Raw genomic sequence first — 20,257 nt, forward strand, 5'->3', positions numbered from 1 at the left:
TGTATGAGAAAACTTATACTTTATTGTACATTGAACGAAGTACAACACTCGAGAGCTACAACCCTAATTAAGACATTTCGAATTATGTAAAAAAAAACATAACAAGCTAGCATGTTTCATACTTTTAAAACGATCATTACGTTTCTCTGTAGATGAATTTTTATTTGAGCCATGTAAAGGTTAACAGTGGAACAATATACATATATTTATACAGTCACTATAAATAGTTTTGGCTGTGTATGTATTGCTACTTTGCTATGTTTGCCTCTAACGGCCTGTATTTGATAAAAATTAATGAACAAACGGAAAAACAAAGAAAGCGAAAAACTTAACCGAGAACTTGATTACAATAAAGACACTGCATGAATGAATATATACACCGAGAGGGAAGAGGGCAAAATAGAAGTTTAAAGGAAAGGACAGAGGTAAGACGCGTATAAACAGGAGTTACTTTATTGTGACATTGGTTGATAGTGGATAAGACGCATCGCATTCTCATTTTCAATCACTCCTTTGATGAACTCTCCTTCAGCCAGTCGCTCTGTGAGGGAAAAAGAAAGATGAAGAAATGTCCAAGTGAGGAGAAAAAAAAAATCATAGAAGAGATCTAAGTGGTAAACACGAGCCTGAGTATGAACTTTGTATCTCATCTAAGAAATCCGATCTTATCGTCTGTGTGGGTGGGTGACGGTCGCATGCAACGGCAGTGTCACTTAAGGTTTCACGGCCAGCAGTTGGCAGTAACATAATAAAGCTTGCATGACTCAAGTGATGCCCTAAGTGTGCATGTTCCCTTCAGGTGGATTTATTGTTTGTATTATTGTTAATCCAAACAGCTTATTGTAAAATGTAATCTTCCCTACAGGATATCCGAGCATCTGCTGAAGAAAGTTAGAAAGAGCTTAAACTGATTTAATCTCCCTCCAACATCGTACACGATACACAGCACGGGGACAATGTATGTGCTCATGTGAGGACGCTTACCATTGTCTTTCTTTTCAAAGTAAGCCCACAGCTTGTTGGCTCTCTTCTCGGGTGTGTTCTCATCCTCTGGTAGCTTGCGCTGCTCCTCCTTGGGGATCAGCTTAAATATGGCCTGAGAGGGGGTTGGGTATGAGATAATACTGCATCATTTCTCTGAACATCCTCACAGCACATAAAACAAATGTGCACAAGCCAATAAGTAAGGAAGTAACCTGTATGACGGATGAGTAAGCTCATTGCCTTCTTAAGTTAATTAGATCCTTGAGCATCCACGTGGTTGACAAGCTACTGAACCAAAACAACCTGACACTGACAGTCAAGAAACTAAAGCGGTCTTCTATCGTTTGTCCCAATTACTGTCATTAGTCACTGAGCACTGTGGGTGGATATAACCAAACCAAGTGGCCTGCACTTAAATCAAGAATTCTCACATGCAAAGTGAAGTGAGTGCAGCTATGAGAGCAGTCCTAGAAAGACTGACCATTAAACGCAGACTATTGAAATCCAGCGGATTGTAAATGGCTAAGTGACTGTGCACTTTAGGTTCAGGTCTTTAAGTGTGTGTCCCAGTTAGAGTGGAAGCACTCATCTCCAACATTTAAGACACCTAGATTAACATGGATTAGTGCCAAGACTCAGGCCACAGGCCAAACACCAAGATGTCATCTCTTTTCTCCCTGGATTCTCCCTCCATCTTGCCCCTCTGGTCTTGTGGTCTGCATAGTTCAGACTGTGAGCATGTAGATGGATAACGAGGTAGTGAGGAGGTAGCCACTTATAAGTAATTATACCATACACAGTCAAGTGTCTGCTGTATACCTGACCCTGTTTAAACCCTTTATTTAACAGTCTACACCATTGCTCTAGTGTACTTGTCTATTTGTGCATTAAATTTCCTCATGATTCCTCATGATTTCTCATGAATGGCCTCAAATCCATATACAGCACATCCATTCTTTAGATTAAGTCAAAAAAAAATATATAAAAAAGGTTGTAAGGAAGGTTGTTTTATGTCTGCCTCCTGCCTGCTATTTTGCAGACTTTTGTGTTGTTGTATGCCTCTGCATTGCCATTATGGCTTTAAAATTCAACTGTTATGCAGTGATTGTAAACATGATGCTTATGGACTCAGGCCAGTTGGCCAGAAATTAAATCCCATTACTATGCCAGCTGGATTCTCAGCTGATCTGTCTAAACCTCTTACAATGCTGTATCATTTGTCTTAAAACAAAAAACAGGAAACTTTACAACAATAATCATATTTCGTTTTTTAGTGTACGAAAACAATGTCTGAAATGTATTATTATTATAGTATATGGTCTAAATGTCAGTGTCGGGGGTAAAAGAAACATGGATTAAACTCAGGATGACCAGTGGACCCTCTGCTAGCCTTGACATACCCGAGTAGGACTAGTTATATTGTCTGAGAGCTAAACCTATAATCACAGATTATCAGGAGTTTCAGGCTCAAATAGAAGGGCTAATAGGGCTGTTAATTAGGACGTGCATACCCTGACGGTGATGGTTAGACTTTACAGACAGGAGGCAGTCAAAGCAATAATGTTATTCAGTAACTCCACAAGCTGTGGCCTCAAACATGCCGTTCCACTGAGTTAAACCAACACCTGCCATCAAAACCTCAAAGATTTAAAGCTGGTGTGTTGGATTGCTTTATGTCAGTTAATCCTTTTGATATTTTCCTTCCGTTGCAGATGAAAAGCTTTCCCTTAGGACCACGAGCAACGTTAGTCCTCAGTATTCATTTACATCACTAATAATTATGGTCAAAGAACAGATTTTCTGTCTCTCTCGAGTGAAAACTGTCACAGGCGGCGCTTCAGACGTGAATAAAACGTTGGGATGAGATTAATCTGTTTCTGAAAAGACCACGGTTCAAATAGCAGTTCAAAAGCTTGAACAGTTAACTTCTTCTTTGTCATCATTTCATTAGTAGCACATGATTCAGCCTTTACCTGGCAGATCTCCGTCACTTCTGTCTTGTTGATGTATCCGTTCTTGTCCACATCAAACAGAGAGAAAGCCCACTCCAGCTTTCTGGTTGTCTTCCCAGTGGAGGTCATGTGCAGAGCAATGATGTACTCCTTGAAGTCCAAAGTGCCGTCGTCGTTGGTGTCAAAGGAGCGGAACACATGCCGTGCGTAGCTCTTGGCATCGCTGTCAGGGAAGAAGCGGGTGTAGATCTCCTCAAACTCCTCTGGTGTAATACGTCCCGTTGGACACTGCTTCTGAAAGTTCTCGTACCACTGACTGATTTCATTCTCGGTGAACTTGGTGGTGAGCTTCAGGTCCTCCAGGATCTCCTTGGATAGTGCGCTACTGGTGCTATTTCCCATGGTAGTTGCTCTTCAGTGTCTTAATTCTGTCAAACTCCCTGGCAAGTATTTGCCACCTGAGCCCTTCGGAGGTTTTCTTCTCCTCTGCCAAAGACTCTCTTCTTTTTCCCAAAATGTAATTGTGCTCCCTGGCTTGATGTCTTCTTCTTTTGATGTTAAAGGCAAATGAGAAGCCTAAAAGAAATGTGATTTAGAAATGTGACATAATCCACTCGTGAAATTTGAAATTCTAAACAACAGCTCAGCAAAGCTCTCGACGGTCAAACCCTTACCTATGTTGGCAGACGATGCCGGAGTGTCTGTCTCGACGGTAAGACAGGAAGAGATAAGGAGGGTCGGGGGAAACACACTCCTCAAGTAGATGACTGCGTTAATTCTGTTAATGCGGGATTTAAGGTGGATGAGCGTTTGACTAAACTGACCCCCCAGATCCCAGTTTCCTGTATCTGTGAGTCTATAGTGTATGACAGTGTTCAGTTGTTCCTTCTATTAAATGATTTATAAACCACAGGAAGTCACATGTGATGTTGTAGCCCAGAGGTTCACAGTGTGACCCATTAGCTCAATATCAGTCCATCTAAAAGACCAACACGTCTTGCTAATCTAATAAAGATTAACCGCTATGACACTGAAAGTTGAAAGTGTCACAAAATCATAAAAACTTGAGTCTATTAAACAGTAGCTTCATGTTCTTCTGCAACTTGTTTGTTATTTCAGTAGTGGATTGCAGTGGGTTTAGTGGACCACTGACATCTATTTCCAGACAACCATCTGTCCGGGTCAGTTTATCTCCTTCTTTCTTGGTCACCCCTACCTCCAATCCCACCTACACATACCTAAACATGACAACCTGTCCTTCAACATTGGGCCCCAGGTGTCATACTTTGAAAGTTTTCTGATTTACACACTGAATATCCTGCGTGGGCTCAGTTCCAGTTCATCTTTCGATATTTCTTCCTGTTGACACTCATCACTGTACAGGAAGCGACGCGGCAATTATCAGCTCATCAAACTCACCTCGTGACTCTTGGTTGATACATTCGCATCATTAGTCTGATTTATTTGTATCTGTGTTGGTTAGACTCAAAGTGTTACCTTGATTGTCTTAAGTGACGTCTCAGACTGGAGATGGGGTACATCAGCTGATTATGTTAATTAGGCAAAACACAAGTAAACGTCAAAAATGAAAGCATTTCTTCCATGCACACTGACAGTTGCATCTAATGACAATCAGTCATTATTTATTTTACAGAGGGATGGTTTTTGCTCTATAAATATGCTCTTTGAGTCTATTGGATTACTCATGCTCCGCCCCGTCCCACCCAATCCAGCACTTAGCCAATTACCATCATCTTCATCCTGTGAGCGCGATGGCCCAAAGAATTACCCCCGTTTCTCCGCAGAACAATCCCCGACATCTGACCTCTACCCTAGGCTGGGCTAATTGCGAGAGCTAGAACAAGCAAGGATTTGCAGTTACTATTGAAGGTTTTTCCACCTGTTTAGAGGGTGAAGACACATATGAACATCTTGGCACAATTACTCTGAGATTGCAAGAGATCTCATTAAAAAAATGAAAAGGAAAAAAAATGAAGAAATTCTTTGAAACAGTAAGATGTGTAAGATCTATCTTTCTTTTTTCAGACTTACATTTGATACACATAAAACCGATCTTCAACAGAAGTAGAAGTCAGCATATCTAAAAATATCGGAAATCAGGCCGATGCCAAGTTCCAAGTGGGCAGGGCAGCATTACACCGCATTAATGGGCTGCACTGAGCTTCACCTGTGTCACTGTGTCAAATGTTACCTCTGACGTTTAGGCCCATTTATTTCTAAGTCCTTCCCCGGGATGGCAGTTTCTGAAACAAAGAGTTTACGTGCAATTAAAGTTTATTCACTTTTGATTCTTGTGTATTTGTTAATGATTAATCCGGGAGGTTGATTTCAGGTCTGGGAGGGTGTTTTACATTTTAAGAACCGCAAAGTTGATCGGTGCACCTTTATACAAAAGAGCAGCGAGGAAATAATAAGAACCTAACAAGAAATGGAATGCTGAGCGGGACAATGCTTTAAAAGAAGTCCATTCTTGGCCCAAACAATGCCTTGGTCGGACACAATCTCAGGTCTTAAGGCTGAAAGCAAGAGGGAAAGAGGAAGGGAGTTGTTTCTAGATAAATCTCTGTTAATGGGTCATAATTACATTTAATGACAGACGAGAGCTTCCTACTGAACACAAGGAAGGAGAGGAACAAACAAACTACTTCCACAATCTTGAAGATTGCGTACGCCATTTTGTGAGGCCTTAAGTAGGTGGCATATTTGAGAAAGGCACTTGGGCGCCTGCTCGCATTTCTACACACACTGTGCTGAGAGAGTCGCTGAAACCATAGAGAGTTTCACATTTAAGAGAGTCACACTGATTAATTTATAGAACCTTCAAACCCATTTTTCACCAAGATCTAAGCGGAGCATGGAGGTGAGTAATACTACACTTTTTACACCCAGCGGAACGTTTATTTGTGTCCTTACCAATTCATTTTACGTACATGTATTTCAAAATGGTTAAATAACAGATACTGGTAAAAATAACTGGGTGTAGAGTGTTACGGACTCATGAGGTTGCGCAGTCAATTAGTGCAGTTAACGGGATAAAGCAGTCCCTCAGGATTTGTTGGCTTCTGTAGCTACAGCCGTATCCAAAATTTAATGCCACAGTTTGTGGTTTGTGCTATTTCCCATTTAATGTACCATATTTAATCTATCCCAATCCACTACTGGGTCAGTCATTACAGACTTCTATTATAAAGTGTCAAGGATTTGAAGAATATTGAATAATTTAAAATAATCGTTTCTGGAAATATGATTGAAATGCTGCAGAAGACAGACCAGAAAATATATGTGCTGGAAATATGATGCCATGAAATAATATGAAGCTGGTGAGCTTTTCGTATAAACTGTGAAGGGCAGGCATCTGCTCAGCTTCCTATTGTCCTCCAGCTCAACTTTGACCCATCTCGATTGTTTCCAGATCATATTATTTGCCTAAAGATGTGTCTACTGCCTAAAGATGTGTTTTCATTATATTGTATATTGTGTAAGACAGAATTGGGTGATACATTTTATTATAGGCTTCATAAATAGTCAAAGAGGCCTGGACATTTTTGACCCAGGAGGACAAATGTTGCATGGTTGATGGGAAGACAATATGAGAGTTAAACAGGTACAGTAGCTTGAAAGAAGAGTTGGATGAAGTGATAAATATTAACACATCATCATATGTAATTATGTATGCATACCATCAGAGACTATTGGACAATGTTAATTTACCAACCTTGAAGTGATATAAGTGGAAGTAAAAACTGAAAAGTGGATGTAAATGGATTTTTAATCAGGACTGTGTCCCATGCTGTAGGATCAAGAAAGAGGAAGCTGTAGTGATCCCTCTCCGTCAAAACCAGCCATGACAGACAAGATGGAAACCCTCGATCCTTCAGCTTTAACGGATGCCGCCTCTACTGTCACTTACAACCCTCAGTCTGAGACAGTGACCTTACCAAAAGGAGTTGTCTCAGTGGCCGGCCTCACCGTGGTGACTGGGGGCGTTGAGCTGTCCTGTGGATCCTGCATGCTGGCCTTTGGTTTCTGGGGAACCCTCATCAGCTTCAGTTGCATAGGAGTGGGTCTGTGGGACCAAAAGTACCAGACAAAAGAGGGAACCTCTCTCTTGCTGGGGCTGGGATTAGTGATTCTGGCCTTGTGCTCTGTGATGGTGACTGGTGTGGTGGTGTTTCACCTCCTGACCAAGAAAAAGAAAGATATGACACGAGATGAGAGAGAAGACGGGAAAGAAGTTCTTGTAGAGAGTGGGAGGGTAATTAAAAAAGTCACAGTATAAGAAAAAATGAAGATTTTATTTGCAAAATGTTAGTTAAATTTATTAACTAGTGGTATATATAGAGTTAGGTCTGTCCAAAGTCTGCTGGATTTACAGTTTGACAGTTTCACAAAAATAAAACCAACCAAACCCTGGGCTAATCGAGACTTACAATCGAGACAGACTTGTCAAACTGACAAAGAAAGGGGAACAGGTTTCTTTGGAGACCACAGTAGTGGAAACTTGGAAAATAACTGTAGTTATTTTTGTAACATTATTAATCAAATGTGCCCCTCCCCCCAAATCAAACAAAAATACTGTGAATGTTAAAAATTTAAAGGAGGATTGAGTGAAGAAAGCTAAAAGAACAGGGTGATGTCAATGTTTGGTCAGACATGTTTTTTTTCCCTGAAAATACTAAATAGATGTAAAACTGAAACCACATGCATGACTCCACCAGGATTAGGAACAAAAGCCTTAAAAACTGAGCGTGTTAAAAAGGGTGGACGAAGTAAAACTTGCTCCTATGCTTATAATAATGTAGAATAGAAAATATGAAGGCAGGCCGGTAAAGCAGGACAGGCTTGAGCATGAGTGCAACGTGAAGTCAAACTGGAGAGGACAGAGATGTGTCTCCATCTGCTGGAAGAAAAACAAACTGCACTTCAGCCCGTGTCTAGCCTTGATTAACAGTTATGTTCCCATCATCTTCCATATGTAGAATTGGATCTGTAAAAGTTTTTTGTTTGTTTTGTTTTGTTTTATAAGCACTCTTTATATAATAAAAAGTCTCTAAAAGTCGCCTCTTTTTGGGTTTTCTTTAAACTCCACTTGAACGCGATCACAACAGACTGTCCAGCTCTCAGGTATGTGCGGTATTTCTGCAGGTACCAGAGTTCGCTTTTATTCAGATCACCTGACAGACGGCTGCAACTTCTGTGATCACGTGTCAACGTTCAAGTTTCAGGAAACCTTTTTTTCTCCTTCCGAAAACAAAACTACGCAAGTCCCGCCCCTTCTCTCTTCTCATTGGCTACAGCCAGGAGCCGCCGCGCTCTGATTGGCCAGAGCGAGTACTTGTCTGCGTACGTCAAAAATCAAACAACGCCTCTTTTTAACTGTGTGTAATTGATACCGTCCCCGACGAAAAGACGCTTGGACTGTGAGTATTTTGGGGGGCATGAAAATGAAAGTTACCCAAGGAGCCAGCCTTTGAGGTGAGTTTGTTGAAGGGCAGTCTAAGAGACGACACGGCTTGTCTTCTGGCCAAGTCACAACTTCGTAGACCTTTGGCCAACGATCTCTCAAGGTGTCCACTGTCAGTCATGTTACTTATTTATACGGTTTATGCCAATTCAAGTCTGCAGCGTCGTCTTCTCGGCTATCAAATAAATACCAGTAATACCATTTATTGACGTATTTACCTTTCTGTACATGTTTATCTGCTAAATGAATCGTTTATATTTCGGTGTCGTGTCTGGTTGTGGCGTTTAACACATTGCATAATCTTCATCAGACGTAAACATTAAACACAAAGAACCACTGTCTCATTCAAATGTAAGTTAAATAGTTCTTTAAGCACATTAGCATGACCAAAACCCAAAAGGTAAATATTTTTTGTTTCACAAGACGCCTCGTCAAACATATAGCTACCGGTACTCAGGGCTCATTGGTGGGAATGTTTTTATTTCAACAGTAAATGATCAATTGACAAAATAATTGACAGATGACTTAGTCCGAACATTTCCATTGGTAATTACCCATCTGGATGAACCCAGATATAATGAAACTGTCTTATCTCACTGTGAGGAAACAGCTACTGACACTACTATAAATATGTTTCTGTTTCTAAGTGATGAACCTACTGGACACTGAGGAACATCATTTTCCCTCGGGATAATTAAAGTATCTATCTGTCTATTAGATTAGGTACGCTAGTGAAATGAAAGGTATTCTAATATGGCCAGCCCCCGCAGATCACAGCTCCATGAAGTTTATGGTGTTCATGTTCATTAATATAAGTTGAGAGAGCTGTTGATTCAGCTTTCATTTTGGAGGCTGTGGTTGTGGCATCCCCATTTTAGTCAATGGGCACGGCTAAATAACGGAAACACCTTTTTTTTATTTGTGTAATTCAGTCCAGTTTAACAGCACCACAAAAACATCCTCCAGCTGATCATAGGGCTGAATTACCACCTTTCTTACACAATTTCAAATTAAATTGGACATTGTCACAGTCACAAAGGACAATTTAGTGTAGGACTGCTGCATTAGATGCATTAGTTCACACTAGTGTAGTTAATGTTTATGCGAGTTAGTGTAAGTGAGTCCTAGTAAACCCAAACTATGGACTGATATATTGTCTTGACGCATGATTTAACTGTTTATCTAAATGGTAGCAGATTCATTTTATAGCCAATATAAGAACAATCTTCTTTTTGACTTGAAATGAAAATCCATGCAGGCCTGAGTGGGTGGCTGTAAAGTATAGACTCATCTGTTTTTTCTCTGTAAGTTTGAACAAAAACAACAATATTTAAAACAAATTTAAATAGTTCTCGGTGTATAACCAACCACTGGAATTTACAAGATGGAAACCATCATATCATATATGAGCAGATGCTTTTATTGCAGCTAAACAGGCCATTTTGGTCACAGACTAAAACAGTGAAAAACCACAGGACCATGTCCAACTAATTACAAGGGTGTGAATGAAATAGTTCAGTATTGCAGTGTCGTCTTTCAGTTAAAACTTCTTAAAAGATCCCGTGTATTTGTCTTTCAGGATGGACTCTAAAACACCTCCGGATAAACAGCGCGGACACTGCTAGCTGACTGCAGCCTAAGAGGATGCTACACTATTGAAGTGCAGCTTAAAGCTGCAGAGGATGGGTGGTGCTGGTGTTGGCAGTAAAGTTAGAGAGGTTGCAGAACTAGTTGTATTAGTTGGTGAAGGCGTGCAGTGACACACATTTGGCTAACAGAAGTGTAAAGCAGTTTACTTGGTGTTGAGTTGAGGCAGGATCTGTTAAAGTAGCTGATCAAATATAATTGACTGATGGAGTACAGTGAGAGAGTGCTGTGTGGGACAGGGGAGGCGGAGCTGGACCCCGATATTGTGAGTGAAGAGGCGGGAAAACTGTATTCAGAACTTCAGGTGAGGCCTTTCCACTTTTCATTCTATAAATATTAACCCAGGATGAAAATATCAGTCACATGTTCACTTTAACAAGATGTTACCTCGCCACAGACCGTTATTGAGACCCATGGAGAAAGCGTGGTGGAGTCATTGGTACCCATATTCGTGTGGGTCCTGGAGGGGCTGGCCAGCTGCAAAGCTCAGCTGAGAAACAGGGAAGAGGAGGCGGAGAGGGAGAAAGCTGAACGAGAGGAGCTTCTGGAGAGGTACCAAGCGGAGAGAGCGCAGAGGAAAGAAAGCCAAGAGGTGAGAAGTGACGCTCGGGCGTGCCATGGTTTGTGCTACATGTTTGGGTGTGCTCGGTGTGAATCATTTTGTTTTCTGTAGAGGTACCTGGAGCTGGATGACCAAATTGAACAGGAGAGGAGAGCCATGAGGGTGAGGGACAAGGAGCGAGAACGACGAGAGAGAGATCTAGAGAAGAAAGCAAGAGAACAAGCTGACCAGCGTTAGTATCTTAATACGACTGCCAGTATCTCTGGAAAATGCTGTCGTGAATTGTTTTCTCATTTGAATCCTCTTTTGTGTCCAGGCCGACCAATGACACTCAACCACGTGTCTCTTTTTTATCTAGAGAGTGATTCTAACAACTAATGCTTCATGTGTTTTGCTTTATTTCAGTGGTGGCCTTGGATGAGCAGAAAGCAAACCTTAGCAGAGAACTAAGCACACTGAGACATACTCACAGCAAGGTCTGTCGAGCCTGAACATTTCTGTGGTGCTACAGTATTTACTTCATCAGGGCATTTGCCTGGTTTCTGACACGTCACTGATTTCCCTCCTTTAGTTGGCTCACACATATCAGGACCTTTTGGAACGGAGGAAGGATGCTGAAAGAGATTCTCCTTTAAGGTTGACCTCAACTCTCTTCTATCTAAAACCTGATTATTATTCTGCGTACAGTGCCACGTCTCTCACGGGAAGATAGTCAGCCCTCAGCTGACTTCAGTATTAAACCCAGCACTTCTGACAGATGTGTCGCAGCTTTACCTTTGTAAAGATAAGATAATCTTTTAATTGCATTCCTCACTGTGGGATAAATTAAAGGATAAATTATTGCTTCAAATTTAGTTTATACCATAAGTAAGTGAAATTACAGTTTCAGAATAATTCATAAGTAATTTACATTTTCAGTCACACTTGTAAACACATAAGCAACATTTTCATTGTCATTTATTCAAACTTTTAGCAAGCTATTTGAGATTTTTGTTGGCATTTTCAAAGTAAGTAAGCATCATGGGTTGGCACTGGTAACAAGTCTGTGGCAGTGTTGCGTTAACTTGCAAAATGTGAGAAACAGCAAACAGCAAATGATATACTTTACTGACCTTTCACAAACTGTTGCACTGCGTGTTGCCTCCAGGAATAACGTGCACACTAGGAATGCTAACTTTCCATCCCACCAAGCCTTGTCAGAATCCACTGTTACTGAAAAGGTAAACAGGCTCAGCCACATTTCTCAACATTACAACACAAGATGTTGTGCACAAAGAATGATCTGTTCTTCATTCCTCCAGCTGGTTCAGAGGCCACATTCAAACTCTGGCCCCCCCTGTTTGGATGATGTTGCATCAAGAGAAGAAAAAGTGACTGACATCGCTGCAAAGCCCATTGTGGATCAGTTTGTCAATGACATTATAAGCTCCACTCCAGAGCTGGCTCAGTTTCACGGCTCTGCAAATACAAGGTAATAATCTGAAACCATAAATTCATTCAGATTTTTAGAGCTTCCAAAGTTCACTGTAACTTGTAAATATAGTCGTTAAACTCTTCCTTATTTCCTCTTACTATTTACTACCAGCACACCAGTCCGATCTGTTGAAGAGGATCTACTGAAAGATGAATCGGAAACCAGCTTGGAGGATGAGATGAGGGAGGTGGGGGGGCTCAACGTAGAAGAAAGAAAGGAAGGAGAGATAAAGGACAAGGACGAGGAAGAAGATGTGGAGGAAGATGATAGCATGGAGCTGGAACTCCGCAATACTGACTCTGTATTTTCTGAACTGTCAGAGCTAAGTCGGGATTACTTGGAGAGTGTAGACCGAGGGGCCAGTGTCAGAGGTAAACACATATTTATTGGCAATCACCCAGGAGTTAGTTATTGGTTTACGACTGTTGATATGTGGCGGTATATCTGCTTTAACTTTAACAGAAAGTAGGGCTTTAGAGGTGGCAGAAGGCTGGCTTCTAAATATACTCTGGCAGTGGTGGCAAACTATTTATACCCTTCCGACATGATGTACAAGTACAGTTCATTTATGAAAAAACTGTCTTACTGTCGGTTTCATAAAGCTTTACTTCCCTTTTTTTTTAACGCTTTCACTATATTTTACGTTCCTTCTTTTGGTTGTGAATGCACAAAGTTTGAAATGTATTAATTGTGGTGCTGTGTGGATTTTTAAGCCTTTTTTGTGTTTAGGCAGTGTCGACCAGTTTGAGGAGATGCATTCTCATTATGAGGAACTGAAAGTCACTCAGTGAGTCCTGTGTTTAATTCTGTGAGCCTGTTATGAGAAGTTCACTTGTAGAGTTATAGGGAATTTCCAAACTCTTAACTGTCCTGCTTCACTAGAAACACAATAATAGTTAGATTTATTCATCTTAAGTTCCTTAAGTTTGTCTTATTTGCTGTGTTTTGTCTTCTTCTCAGTGAATTAGTTGAAGCTGCACGTAAAGCTCTGATATCTCGGGTAGGAGAGCTGACTGATGATCGCTCAGCTCTTCAGATGGAAGTGGCCGCGCTTCAGGAAACAGTGTCACGATTAGAGGGGCGGGTGAAAGAGAAGGAAGAGGAGACTAAAAGGTGCAGATGGTTTAAGGATTAGAAAAAGTATTTTGTAGTCTATATATTGTGTTAATGTTTGTTATTATAACATATAATGTCCTCTGTATCCACTGTTTTCTATAGACTCCGGAAAGAACTGGATGAATGCCAATCTGAGTATCCTGATGTAAGCTACGATCGACTATATTCCAAACAGTGTTACTGCAGTGATCAATGCTCCGTGTAAATTATGATGAACTTATGCAGTTAAACAAAATCATTCTACCCATCCAGGCCTCCCTGTCCACGGCCAATCGTCCCTTCTCTCGTTCTGAAATGGCTCGTGTGGTCATGGAGAAGAACCAGTATAAGCAGCGTCTGATTGAGCTGCAGGAGGCAGTGAGACATAGTCAGACACTCAGGTAACATAACATTATGCCAACATAACTGTAGCTGTGTGAGTGTTTAAATCCTTAAAGTGCGATTTGATGTGTTTTGCAAGAGAGGTTCAAAATAACAGTGTCTGCCACCTAACTCATCGCCTCTATTTTTTTTTATAGAGCATCAAAGGAAGAGAGGTTTACAGAGGAGAAAAGGTCAAGTGTTTGGAGAAAGTAAGTAACATCAATATTTAATAAAAAAAAATCAATTTACTGAGCAGTTGTAATGGCAATGAAGTTTATGCTCTCATAACACTGAAAGTGCTGGGGGGGGGGGGGGGGGGGGGGGGACGCTTCATTCCCGGAAGCAGAGAAGATCGGTCTTAATGCGTTTGCTGCTTTGTGCCAGTGGATGAAGCCGACAGGAAAGCTTCCTTGCAAATATGATCTAGATACTCTTAAAAAGAAATCAAACATATAATGTGACCGTGTAATATTGAAACAATATTGCTGTGTAAAGAAAACAGAAAACCAACAAATGTGTCCAAGATTTGATTTCACTGTTTTGTCTCTTTTTTGAAGCCACATCGAACAGATGCCAAGAGACACATTAAAATATCAGTAACAAAACCAGTGGCTTCCAGCCCGCACTATACATAGCCAAAACAATCATTTCTACTTCAGGGTCTGTTTGTGTGAAGTGCTATCAGGAGCTTAGGAGAGTCACATGGACGTATAAAAACTGTTCTTAAGGTCGCTGAGCATTGTGAGCGTGTTAACAGAGAATTTGTGAAGGGGAAATAATCTTTTGGAGTCATACTCTGTTAAAGCCACTCAGTAGATTAAAAGAATGAAACGATTGAAGTAACTGCATGTTTGGAAATGTGATGTACTTAGATGATATGGAGTACTGTATAAAATGTTGATATTTATATATATGTTTTTTTAAGATTCAACCGCTTATTCGGCCTGACCAAGGAACCCTTAGTCCCACCTCCTACTTCTACATTACCTGTAAGAACTTCCCCATCTCTCACTCGTCCTCCTCTGGCGTCTCCACAACTACCAGCTACCAGTCGAACTCAGGCTGAGTAAGAAACAGTTTCTTACCATTTTACTCCTGCCTAATGCTTTTCTGCAGTTGCGTGCAAATGGTTTGGATGAATCACATATTTTCTTTATTGTGTCGGTGAAAGGAAGTAAATATAACCCCTGCAGTACCTTTCCCTTCAAACCTGTGTAAAAAAAAAAAAAAAACCTACAACTGTAAGAAAGACTGGGTGAAGGTCAAGAATAGATGGACACTCAGGAATGCTGTTTACATAAAGCATTTGCAGACTGTGATATCCGCTGATGGCTGCTAAACACTGATACACATGTTCAGAGTTACAGAGTTTTTGAAGTTCGTGAAATAGAAAGCACCACTGTGTACATGAGGGCAATGTTGCTTTGCTGCAGTGGCTGTATTTACTTCCATATATAACGACATGCTGCAATCATTTCACTTTAAAAATCAAGAAAATTCAAAATTTCAAAAATCAAGACTCATTTAATTTCAAATTGATGAACATCAGAAGCATTTTCTGTAGATCTGCTTCTCCTGCTGCTCTTTCACCACGTGTCAGGAGGAGGGAAATCTACAGAGAGATTCGCTCCCAAATTTGGGGAACTATGGGAAAGCGGCAGATACATGGCTGGAGTGTGCCACTGGCAAACACACAGGTAGTAGAGCTGCATATATACTAATATTGCACAATATGTATTTTCACAACGCGGGGCAATATGCAGACAATGACCCGATGGTTAAATGTAATTATTGTAGGACACCCAAGAACCTGTACCAGAGCCTAAAGATGTGCCTGTTCTAGTGCAGCTCAGACTGTTGGATCAAAGAGACTCCACTGCTAAGGTGCATCTTCATACTGATACATTACAGCCTGTTGTCCAGTTAAAAGTGTCTCCTCGCTTATTCATTTTTTCCTGTACTCAGCTGAACTGTGCAGTTGCGGTATCGCCTGAGATCTCAGGAGAAGCCACAGTAAGTCTGTCATTATCCTGGTTACATACTCTAATTATGACCACCCAGTCATGACTAACACTGCCCAGGTACATGTTGTTTCATGTCACTCATCTGTCCAAACTCCATATCCTTCCCTGCCAGTGTTCTGTGTGGGTAGTTTCTGGCCCTGCCTCCTGCAGTGATATTACAGTGATTGATCCGGCACGGTCCAACACAGTACTGGATCAGTTCAGCCTCCCTCCCACAGCCCCTGCCCTCTGCATCTGTGCTGTGCCTCCCATAGGTCAGTGCTGGTACAATGGGCTGTAGCAGCTACTGCGGACAAATTGTCTAATGTATTTTTGTATTTGTATTATCCTCTAATGCCATGCTGGTTTACTGAAAAAAAACTTGGAAATCTTGGAACTCAGCACTGCGCACTCAGCTTTTCCTCTGACATTGTCTTTGTGGTCTTGTTTTGTCAGGTAACACTGCAGGAACTGTGTGGATTGGAACTCAGGAAGGAAGGTAGTTCCAGCTGAATAAGCAGTTCTCTTCAACAAACAGCATATAAGGAATTTAGCAACTTGACAAACAGAACTCTTTTCTTATCTCCCATTCACTCTCTCTCACAGTATACTAGTGCACTCTGCCTCTGCTGGCAGGAGGCTCTGTCTGCAGTCTGTATCTCTCTCTGAGGGTGTCCATTCACTCATGTGAGTTCTGTCTGCACCGTGTGTGTATTTGCATATAATATCCTCTGTGGCGTATTATCTTCATGGAATATATCTTCTTTGTGCTGACCAATTTCACAGGTATTCCCAGAGTCAGGTCATAGCTGGTTTAGCCGATGGCACATTAGCATTTTTCTCACACAGTTCAGGTAATGACTTTCCGGTAATGACTGTTTTTTTTTCACAAGTCTCATTACTGAGGTTGAGTGACAGAAATCATGAAGATTGATTGATTGGTGAAATTGCAGGTGGCTGGAATCTGCAGTCACACTCTGTGATGCCTCTTGGATCAACCCCTCTGCAGCCCATTCGCTGCTGCCTTCCAAAAGGTGGCCGCTTGTGGGTGGGATACTGGAACAAAATCCATGTGGTCGACACGGACAGCAAGAAGGTGGAGGTAAGAGGCTAAGCAGATACCTTCAGTTCGTTATTTTGTCTGATTACTCCAGTCTTTTGAGCTCACTATTATTACTCCTCGTGTTACTTTACAGCAAGTATTCTCAGTGTCTGAGCGCAGTGAACAGCAGGTTCGTTTCCTGTGTGCTGGTGGAAGTGGTGTCTGGACGTCCTGCCGACTTGATCCAATCCTCAGGCTGTTTGATTGGTCCACAGGACGACCACTACAGGAAGTGGACTTTAGTGCTTTGATCACTAAAACTTTAGGTGCTCAAACTTTTCTCGTCTTTTATAATACATTTACCCGTATAGTATTTGTGTCGGATCAATCAAAATTGCTCAGTACACCACAACCAACGGGAACTTAATGCCGTGCATGATTAAAACACTTATTCATTAGTGACCGCTTATGAGTTTAGGCTTACCGTTAAGCTGACATGTTGTTTCTCTGTCTATAGGCCAACCCTTCCTGACACTCTCACCTCTCCAAATCTCCTCTCTCACCATCATCTCTGGTCGTCTCTGGGTGGGCACGGGAGGTGGTGCCATTTTCTCCATTCCCTTGTCAATAAGTATGTTTTATTTACATGAGAATGTCTGTAACTGACTTTTACGTTATCGAGAATGATATTAAGCATATAAATGATTGTTTCCAGCTTCAGAGGATATTTCAATCCCATATTGCTCCACTGCTTCAGCCCAGCTGTGCTACCATGGTCACAAACAAGCTGTGAGATTCATTATTGCTGCTCATGGTAAGAAGTTGATAGCCATTACTCTTAACATCCTAAGCATTTTTGATAACTCTTTATCAATTTAACCAGATATTTCAGGATGCATTTGCATTCTGTATTTGTTTAAAGTGACCGTAAAATTGTCTTTATCTTGCAGGTTGTTTGATCACCTCTCCTGGCAGCAGTCATGTCACTACCACTCAGCTCATCCTCAGCGGTGGAGAGGGTTACATCAATTTCCGAATCGGTGAGCTGCAGAAAAGTACCACTGTATTGTCAAATATGTGTAGTTGTTTATTGCATGCCCCGGGGTAGTCAGGGTTTAGTTTATGTAATGCCTAACTCCTTTGCCTCCTTTGCTAGGCGATGATGCAAGCGACGACTCGAACGAGGTGTCCCAAGCCACACCACAACGATCCGAACGCAGTCATATGATCATCTGGCAGAATCCGGCGCCCTCGGTGCCCAGCCCTTCACTCTGACGTTGCTGAACATATACTGTACAGGAGCGAAGAACAAGGCAGCACTGCCAATTGTGCTTTCCATCCAACTGAATGAACTGGCACCTCAATGTGGCAGGAATAAACATATCCTCCAAAACTCTATGATTTATACTATTTCACAATGTTTACCTCAACGGTTTTGTACATGTCGATTTTGAGATCCTAATGGATTATGATACCTTCCGTGTGCCTTCATCTGATTTTAGTGCTGCATAATTGGTCAGTAATTCAGTTCCCTGAATTGTTTTGCCTTTGCAGTGCAGCACAATGACTTTCACTGACATACAGCTGTTTAATACATCTAATACAACAATTGTTTGTTGAAAAAAGAACACATACACCTTCTGAGCATAGTTACATTTAATAATGTAGCAACTCTGGGAGCTGCTGTGAACATACTTTGTTGTTAACTGTGAACTGGAACAGGTTATGTACTTCGTTCAGCATAAAGACAATCAGACACTGTATTATCTCCTGATGTTGCATTGAGGTGGTGAACTTTGTTTGTGATGTGTGTTTTGTGGAATTTCTACTATGAGTATTAACTCCAGTTCTACCCCTCCACATTGCAAGTGCCCTTATCACAGGAACCTGCACATTATAAATGTGTCTGTGGTAAATATGTGTGGGATCACCTCTCCCCTCTAATGTACATTTTCAGGTACTGTCCGTAAAACAATATTTATTTTCTCAATCAGTGGTTTGCTTGATGCGTTTGGATCTTAATGCGTTTTATGTTTTAGTTTGATTTCTGTGTCTTTTGTAAAATAAGGGAGGTAAAAATTCTTTCATGTGCCCAGATGTAAGTATGGGTTCAGACTCCATCTCGTGCAACCGCGATTACTGTCATTAAAATGTGTTCAGTTGTAAGTGTTCTCCTTTTCATTCGAGATTCACGGGTTGTGCACCTATGATATGGCGCAGCAATTGTTTATTCAACCGATGAATGAAACTGACAAAATATTGCGGCATGTTAATATTTTAATTCTTGCATATTGCGTCTTTCATTTTAGTCCTCATTACAGTAACTTGCACGTAAGTTGCATATAAATGATCCCTTATAAAAACATGAAGTATGAAACAATAATAAATGAAGAGGGTGACAACCGGTAAAGACACTCCTTTTGGCAGTTTGGCCTGATGTGTGTTACGAACAGTCTTTCACGAAACAGCAATCTAAGTCAGTCAGTTATTCTTTAGTATCACGGGGCTCCACTTCCTACGTTGGGCTGCTGTGAGTCCTGGGCATCCGTATCTTGCGGCTCAGTGAGCGGGCAAGTCTGTCCACAGCTCCACCCATAGCCCCTCCGAGCTCTTTTTTGGAGGTCAGACCCTCGATGTTGCCGCTGTACCACAGGACCCAGCCTCCCAGGGAAAACAGCACCAGCAGGGCTCCTGAGTACACCAGCAGGTCCCCAAAGTCTTGACCTTGGATCTCTAGTTGAGCGAAGACACCCAGCAGCAGGAAGGTCACGCCCAGCAGGTCCATCAACACAGCAAACACTAGGACCAGCTTACAGTGGGACAAGCCGTCATACTTGGGTGCCATGGCTGCACTGAAATAAAAAAAGGGAAGCTTGTCATGTGGAAGCCTATCTTGACTAATCTTTTGACTGGGATATACAAACAAACCGATTCACATTCATAATTTAAAAAAATAAAACTAACGTAGACCAATAACGGTTGGAGGTCACTGACTTGTTCTCTCTAAAAGTTGCCTAAAAAGTATTCAAAAGTTATTTTTATTATTATAAAAAGAACATGCGTATGTTTCAAACTCCATTGAGACTACATCTACCCTCAGTTGCGTGCCACACCTGTCCTCCAACGCGCTTCACGAGCCATCTTATAAATACAGACTAACCACAAAGCAGGACGTTTACACCGTCACTGCTTTATTATTTAGGAAAAACAAAACACTTACCCCCTTGTTGTGAAATCTAAGATCCGGGAGTCAAGCGTGTATATGATGGAAATCGTGAGTTTAGAGTCTTTCCGGAACGACTCCAACTGTCAGAAGCCACCAGGTAGTCACCTTGTAACCTGACACCGCGTCACTGGTTCTACCTGTCCGGCAGTTTCCCAAGGCGACGTAAACAAATGAATTTCAGAGTCACTCAAAGCCACTTTTCCTTCTTCCTTTCTTTCTTTTTTTGGGGGGCATAATACCGCCATTTTCCCTTTAGTGCGCAATTTACCATATGCGGACCATTTTAAATGATGAATCTTCAAACTGTCAGTAGACGGATGAGCTGATTTCACCCACATTTGTTCTTGCATTGTATGCATTCTGTTTTACTGAGAAAATAAATGCTGCCATGAGATAAATACGC

General features: G+C 41.4%; 3 protein-coding genes across 6 annotated transcripts; 1 reads left to right on the forward strand and 2 right to left on the reverse strand.

Moving 5' to 3' along the window:
- Positions 1-2: 2 nt before the first annotated feature.
- rcvrn2 (recoverin 2) lies at positions 3-3,769 on the reverse strand. 2 transcript variants are annotated; one of them, XM_047599707.1, is made up of 4 exons: positions 3,611-3,769; positions 2,958-3,512; positions 985-1,096; positions 3-541 (listed from the first exon to the last, which is right to left on the reverse strand). In XM_047599707.1, the coding sequence occupies exons 2-4, from the start codon at positions 3,336-3,338 to the stop codon at positions 453-455; spliced, it is 582 nt and encodes a 193-aa protein (XP_047455663.1). In that variant the 5' UTR covers positions 3,339-3,512; positions 3,611-3,769; the 3' UTR covers positions 3-452. The 2 variants fall into 2 exon arrangements, with proteins under 2 accessions (XP_047455663.1, XP_047455664.1); XM_047599708.1 differs by lacking the exon at positions 3,611-3,769 and having other exon boundaries at positions 2,958-3,604.
- Positions 3,770-8,323: 4,554 nt separating this feature from the next.
- Positions 8,324-18,794, forward strand: si:dkey-17m8.1 (C-Jun-amino-terminal kinase-interacting protein 4). Of its 3 annotated transcripts, none has more exons than XM_047598555.1 (28): positions 8,324-8,432; positions 10,001-10,372; positions 10,466-10,660; positions 10,742-10,862; positions 11,036-11,106; positions 11,202-11,266; positions 11,778-11,850; positions 11,932-12,101; positions 12,216-12,475; positions 12,834-12,891; positions 13,065-13,217; positions 13,323-13,365; positions 13,473-13,600; positions 13,739-13,792; positions 14,509-14,649; positions 15,148-15,280; positions 15,381-15,467; positions 15,549-15,596; positions 15,720-15,861; positions 16,043-16,085; positions 16,193-16,273; positions 16,373-16,440; positions 16,540-16,688; positions 16,783-16,954; positions 17,146-17,259; positions 17,344-17,442; positions 17,579-17,668; positions 17,785-18,794. In XM_047598555.1, the coding sequence occupies exons 2-28, from the start codon at positions 10,274-10,276 to the stop codon at positions 17,901-17,903; spliced, it is 2,976 nt and encodes a 991-aa protein (XP_047454511.1). In that variant the 5' UTR covers positions 8,324-8,432; positions 10,001-10,273; the 3' UTR covers positions 17,904-18,794. The 3 variants fall into 3 exon arrangements, with proteins under 3 accessions (XP_047454511.1, XP_047454513.1, XP_047454512.1); XM_047598557.1 differs by having other exon boundaries at positions 15,184-15,280; XM_047598556.1 differs by having other exon boundaries at positions 11,941-12,101.
- A 93-nt stretch (positions 18,795-18,887) lies between these two features.
- Positions 18,888-20,256, reverse strand: LOC125016226 (transmembrane protein 238-like). Its single transcript, XM_047598562.1, has 2 exons — positions 19,849-20,256; positions 18,888-19,480 (listed from the first exon to the last, which is right to left on the reverse strand). Exon 2 carries the CDS (start codon positions 19,471-19,473, stop codon positions 19,144-19,146), a length of 330 nt encoding a protein of 109 aa, XP_047454518.1. The 5' UTR covers positions 19,474-19,480; positions 19,849-20,256; the 3' UTR covers positions 18,888-19,143.
- Position 20,257: the final 1 nt, after the last annotated feature.

The sequence above is a fragment of the Mugil cephalus genome, chromosome 11 (genome assembly GCF_022458985.1).
Source record: "Mugil cephalus isolate CIBA_MC_2020 chromosome 11, CIBA_Mcephalus_1.1, whole genome shotgun sequence".
In the NCBI taxonomy this organism is placed as follows: domain Eukaryota; kingdom Metazoa; phylum Chordata; class Actinopteri; order Mugiliformes; family Mugilidae; genus Mugil; species Mugil cephalus.

Coding starts and splice junctions, on each gene's coding strand:
- rcvrn2 (XM_047599707.1), bottom strand. CDS start 3,338: ATGGGAAATAGCACCAGTAGCGCACTATCCAAGGAGATCCTGGAGGAC. Junction 1,097..2,957: donor AAGTGACGGAGATCTGCCAG/GTAAAGGCTGAA, acceptor ACCCCCTCTCAG/GCCATATTTAAGCTGATCCC. Junction 542..984: donor CTTTGAAAAGAAAGACAATG/GTAAGCGTCCTC, acceptor TTTCCCTCACAG/AGCGACTGGCTGAAGGAGAG.
- si:dkey-17m8.1 (XM_047598555.1), top strand. CDS start 10,274: ATGGAGTACAGTGAGAGAGTGCTGTGTGGGACAGGGGAGGCGGAGCTG. Junction 15,281..15,380: donor TGCCACTGGCAAACACACAG/GTAGTAGAGCTG, acceptor TAATTATTGTAG/GACACCCAAGAACCTGTACC. Junction 16,086..16,192: donor ATTGGAACTCAGGAAGGAAG/GTAGTTCCAGCT, acceptor TCTCTCTCACAG/TATACTAGTGCACTCTGCCT.
- LOC125016226 (XM_047598562.1), bottom strand. CDS start 19,473: ATGGCACCCAAGTATGACGGCTTGTCCCACTGTAAGCTGGTCCTAGTG.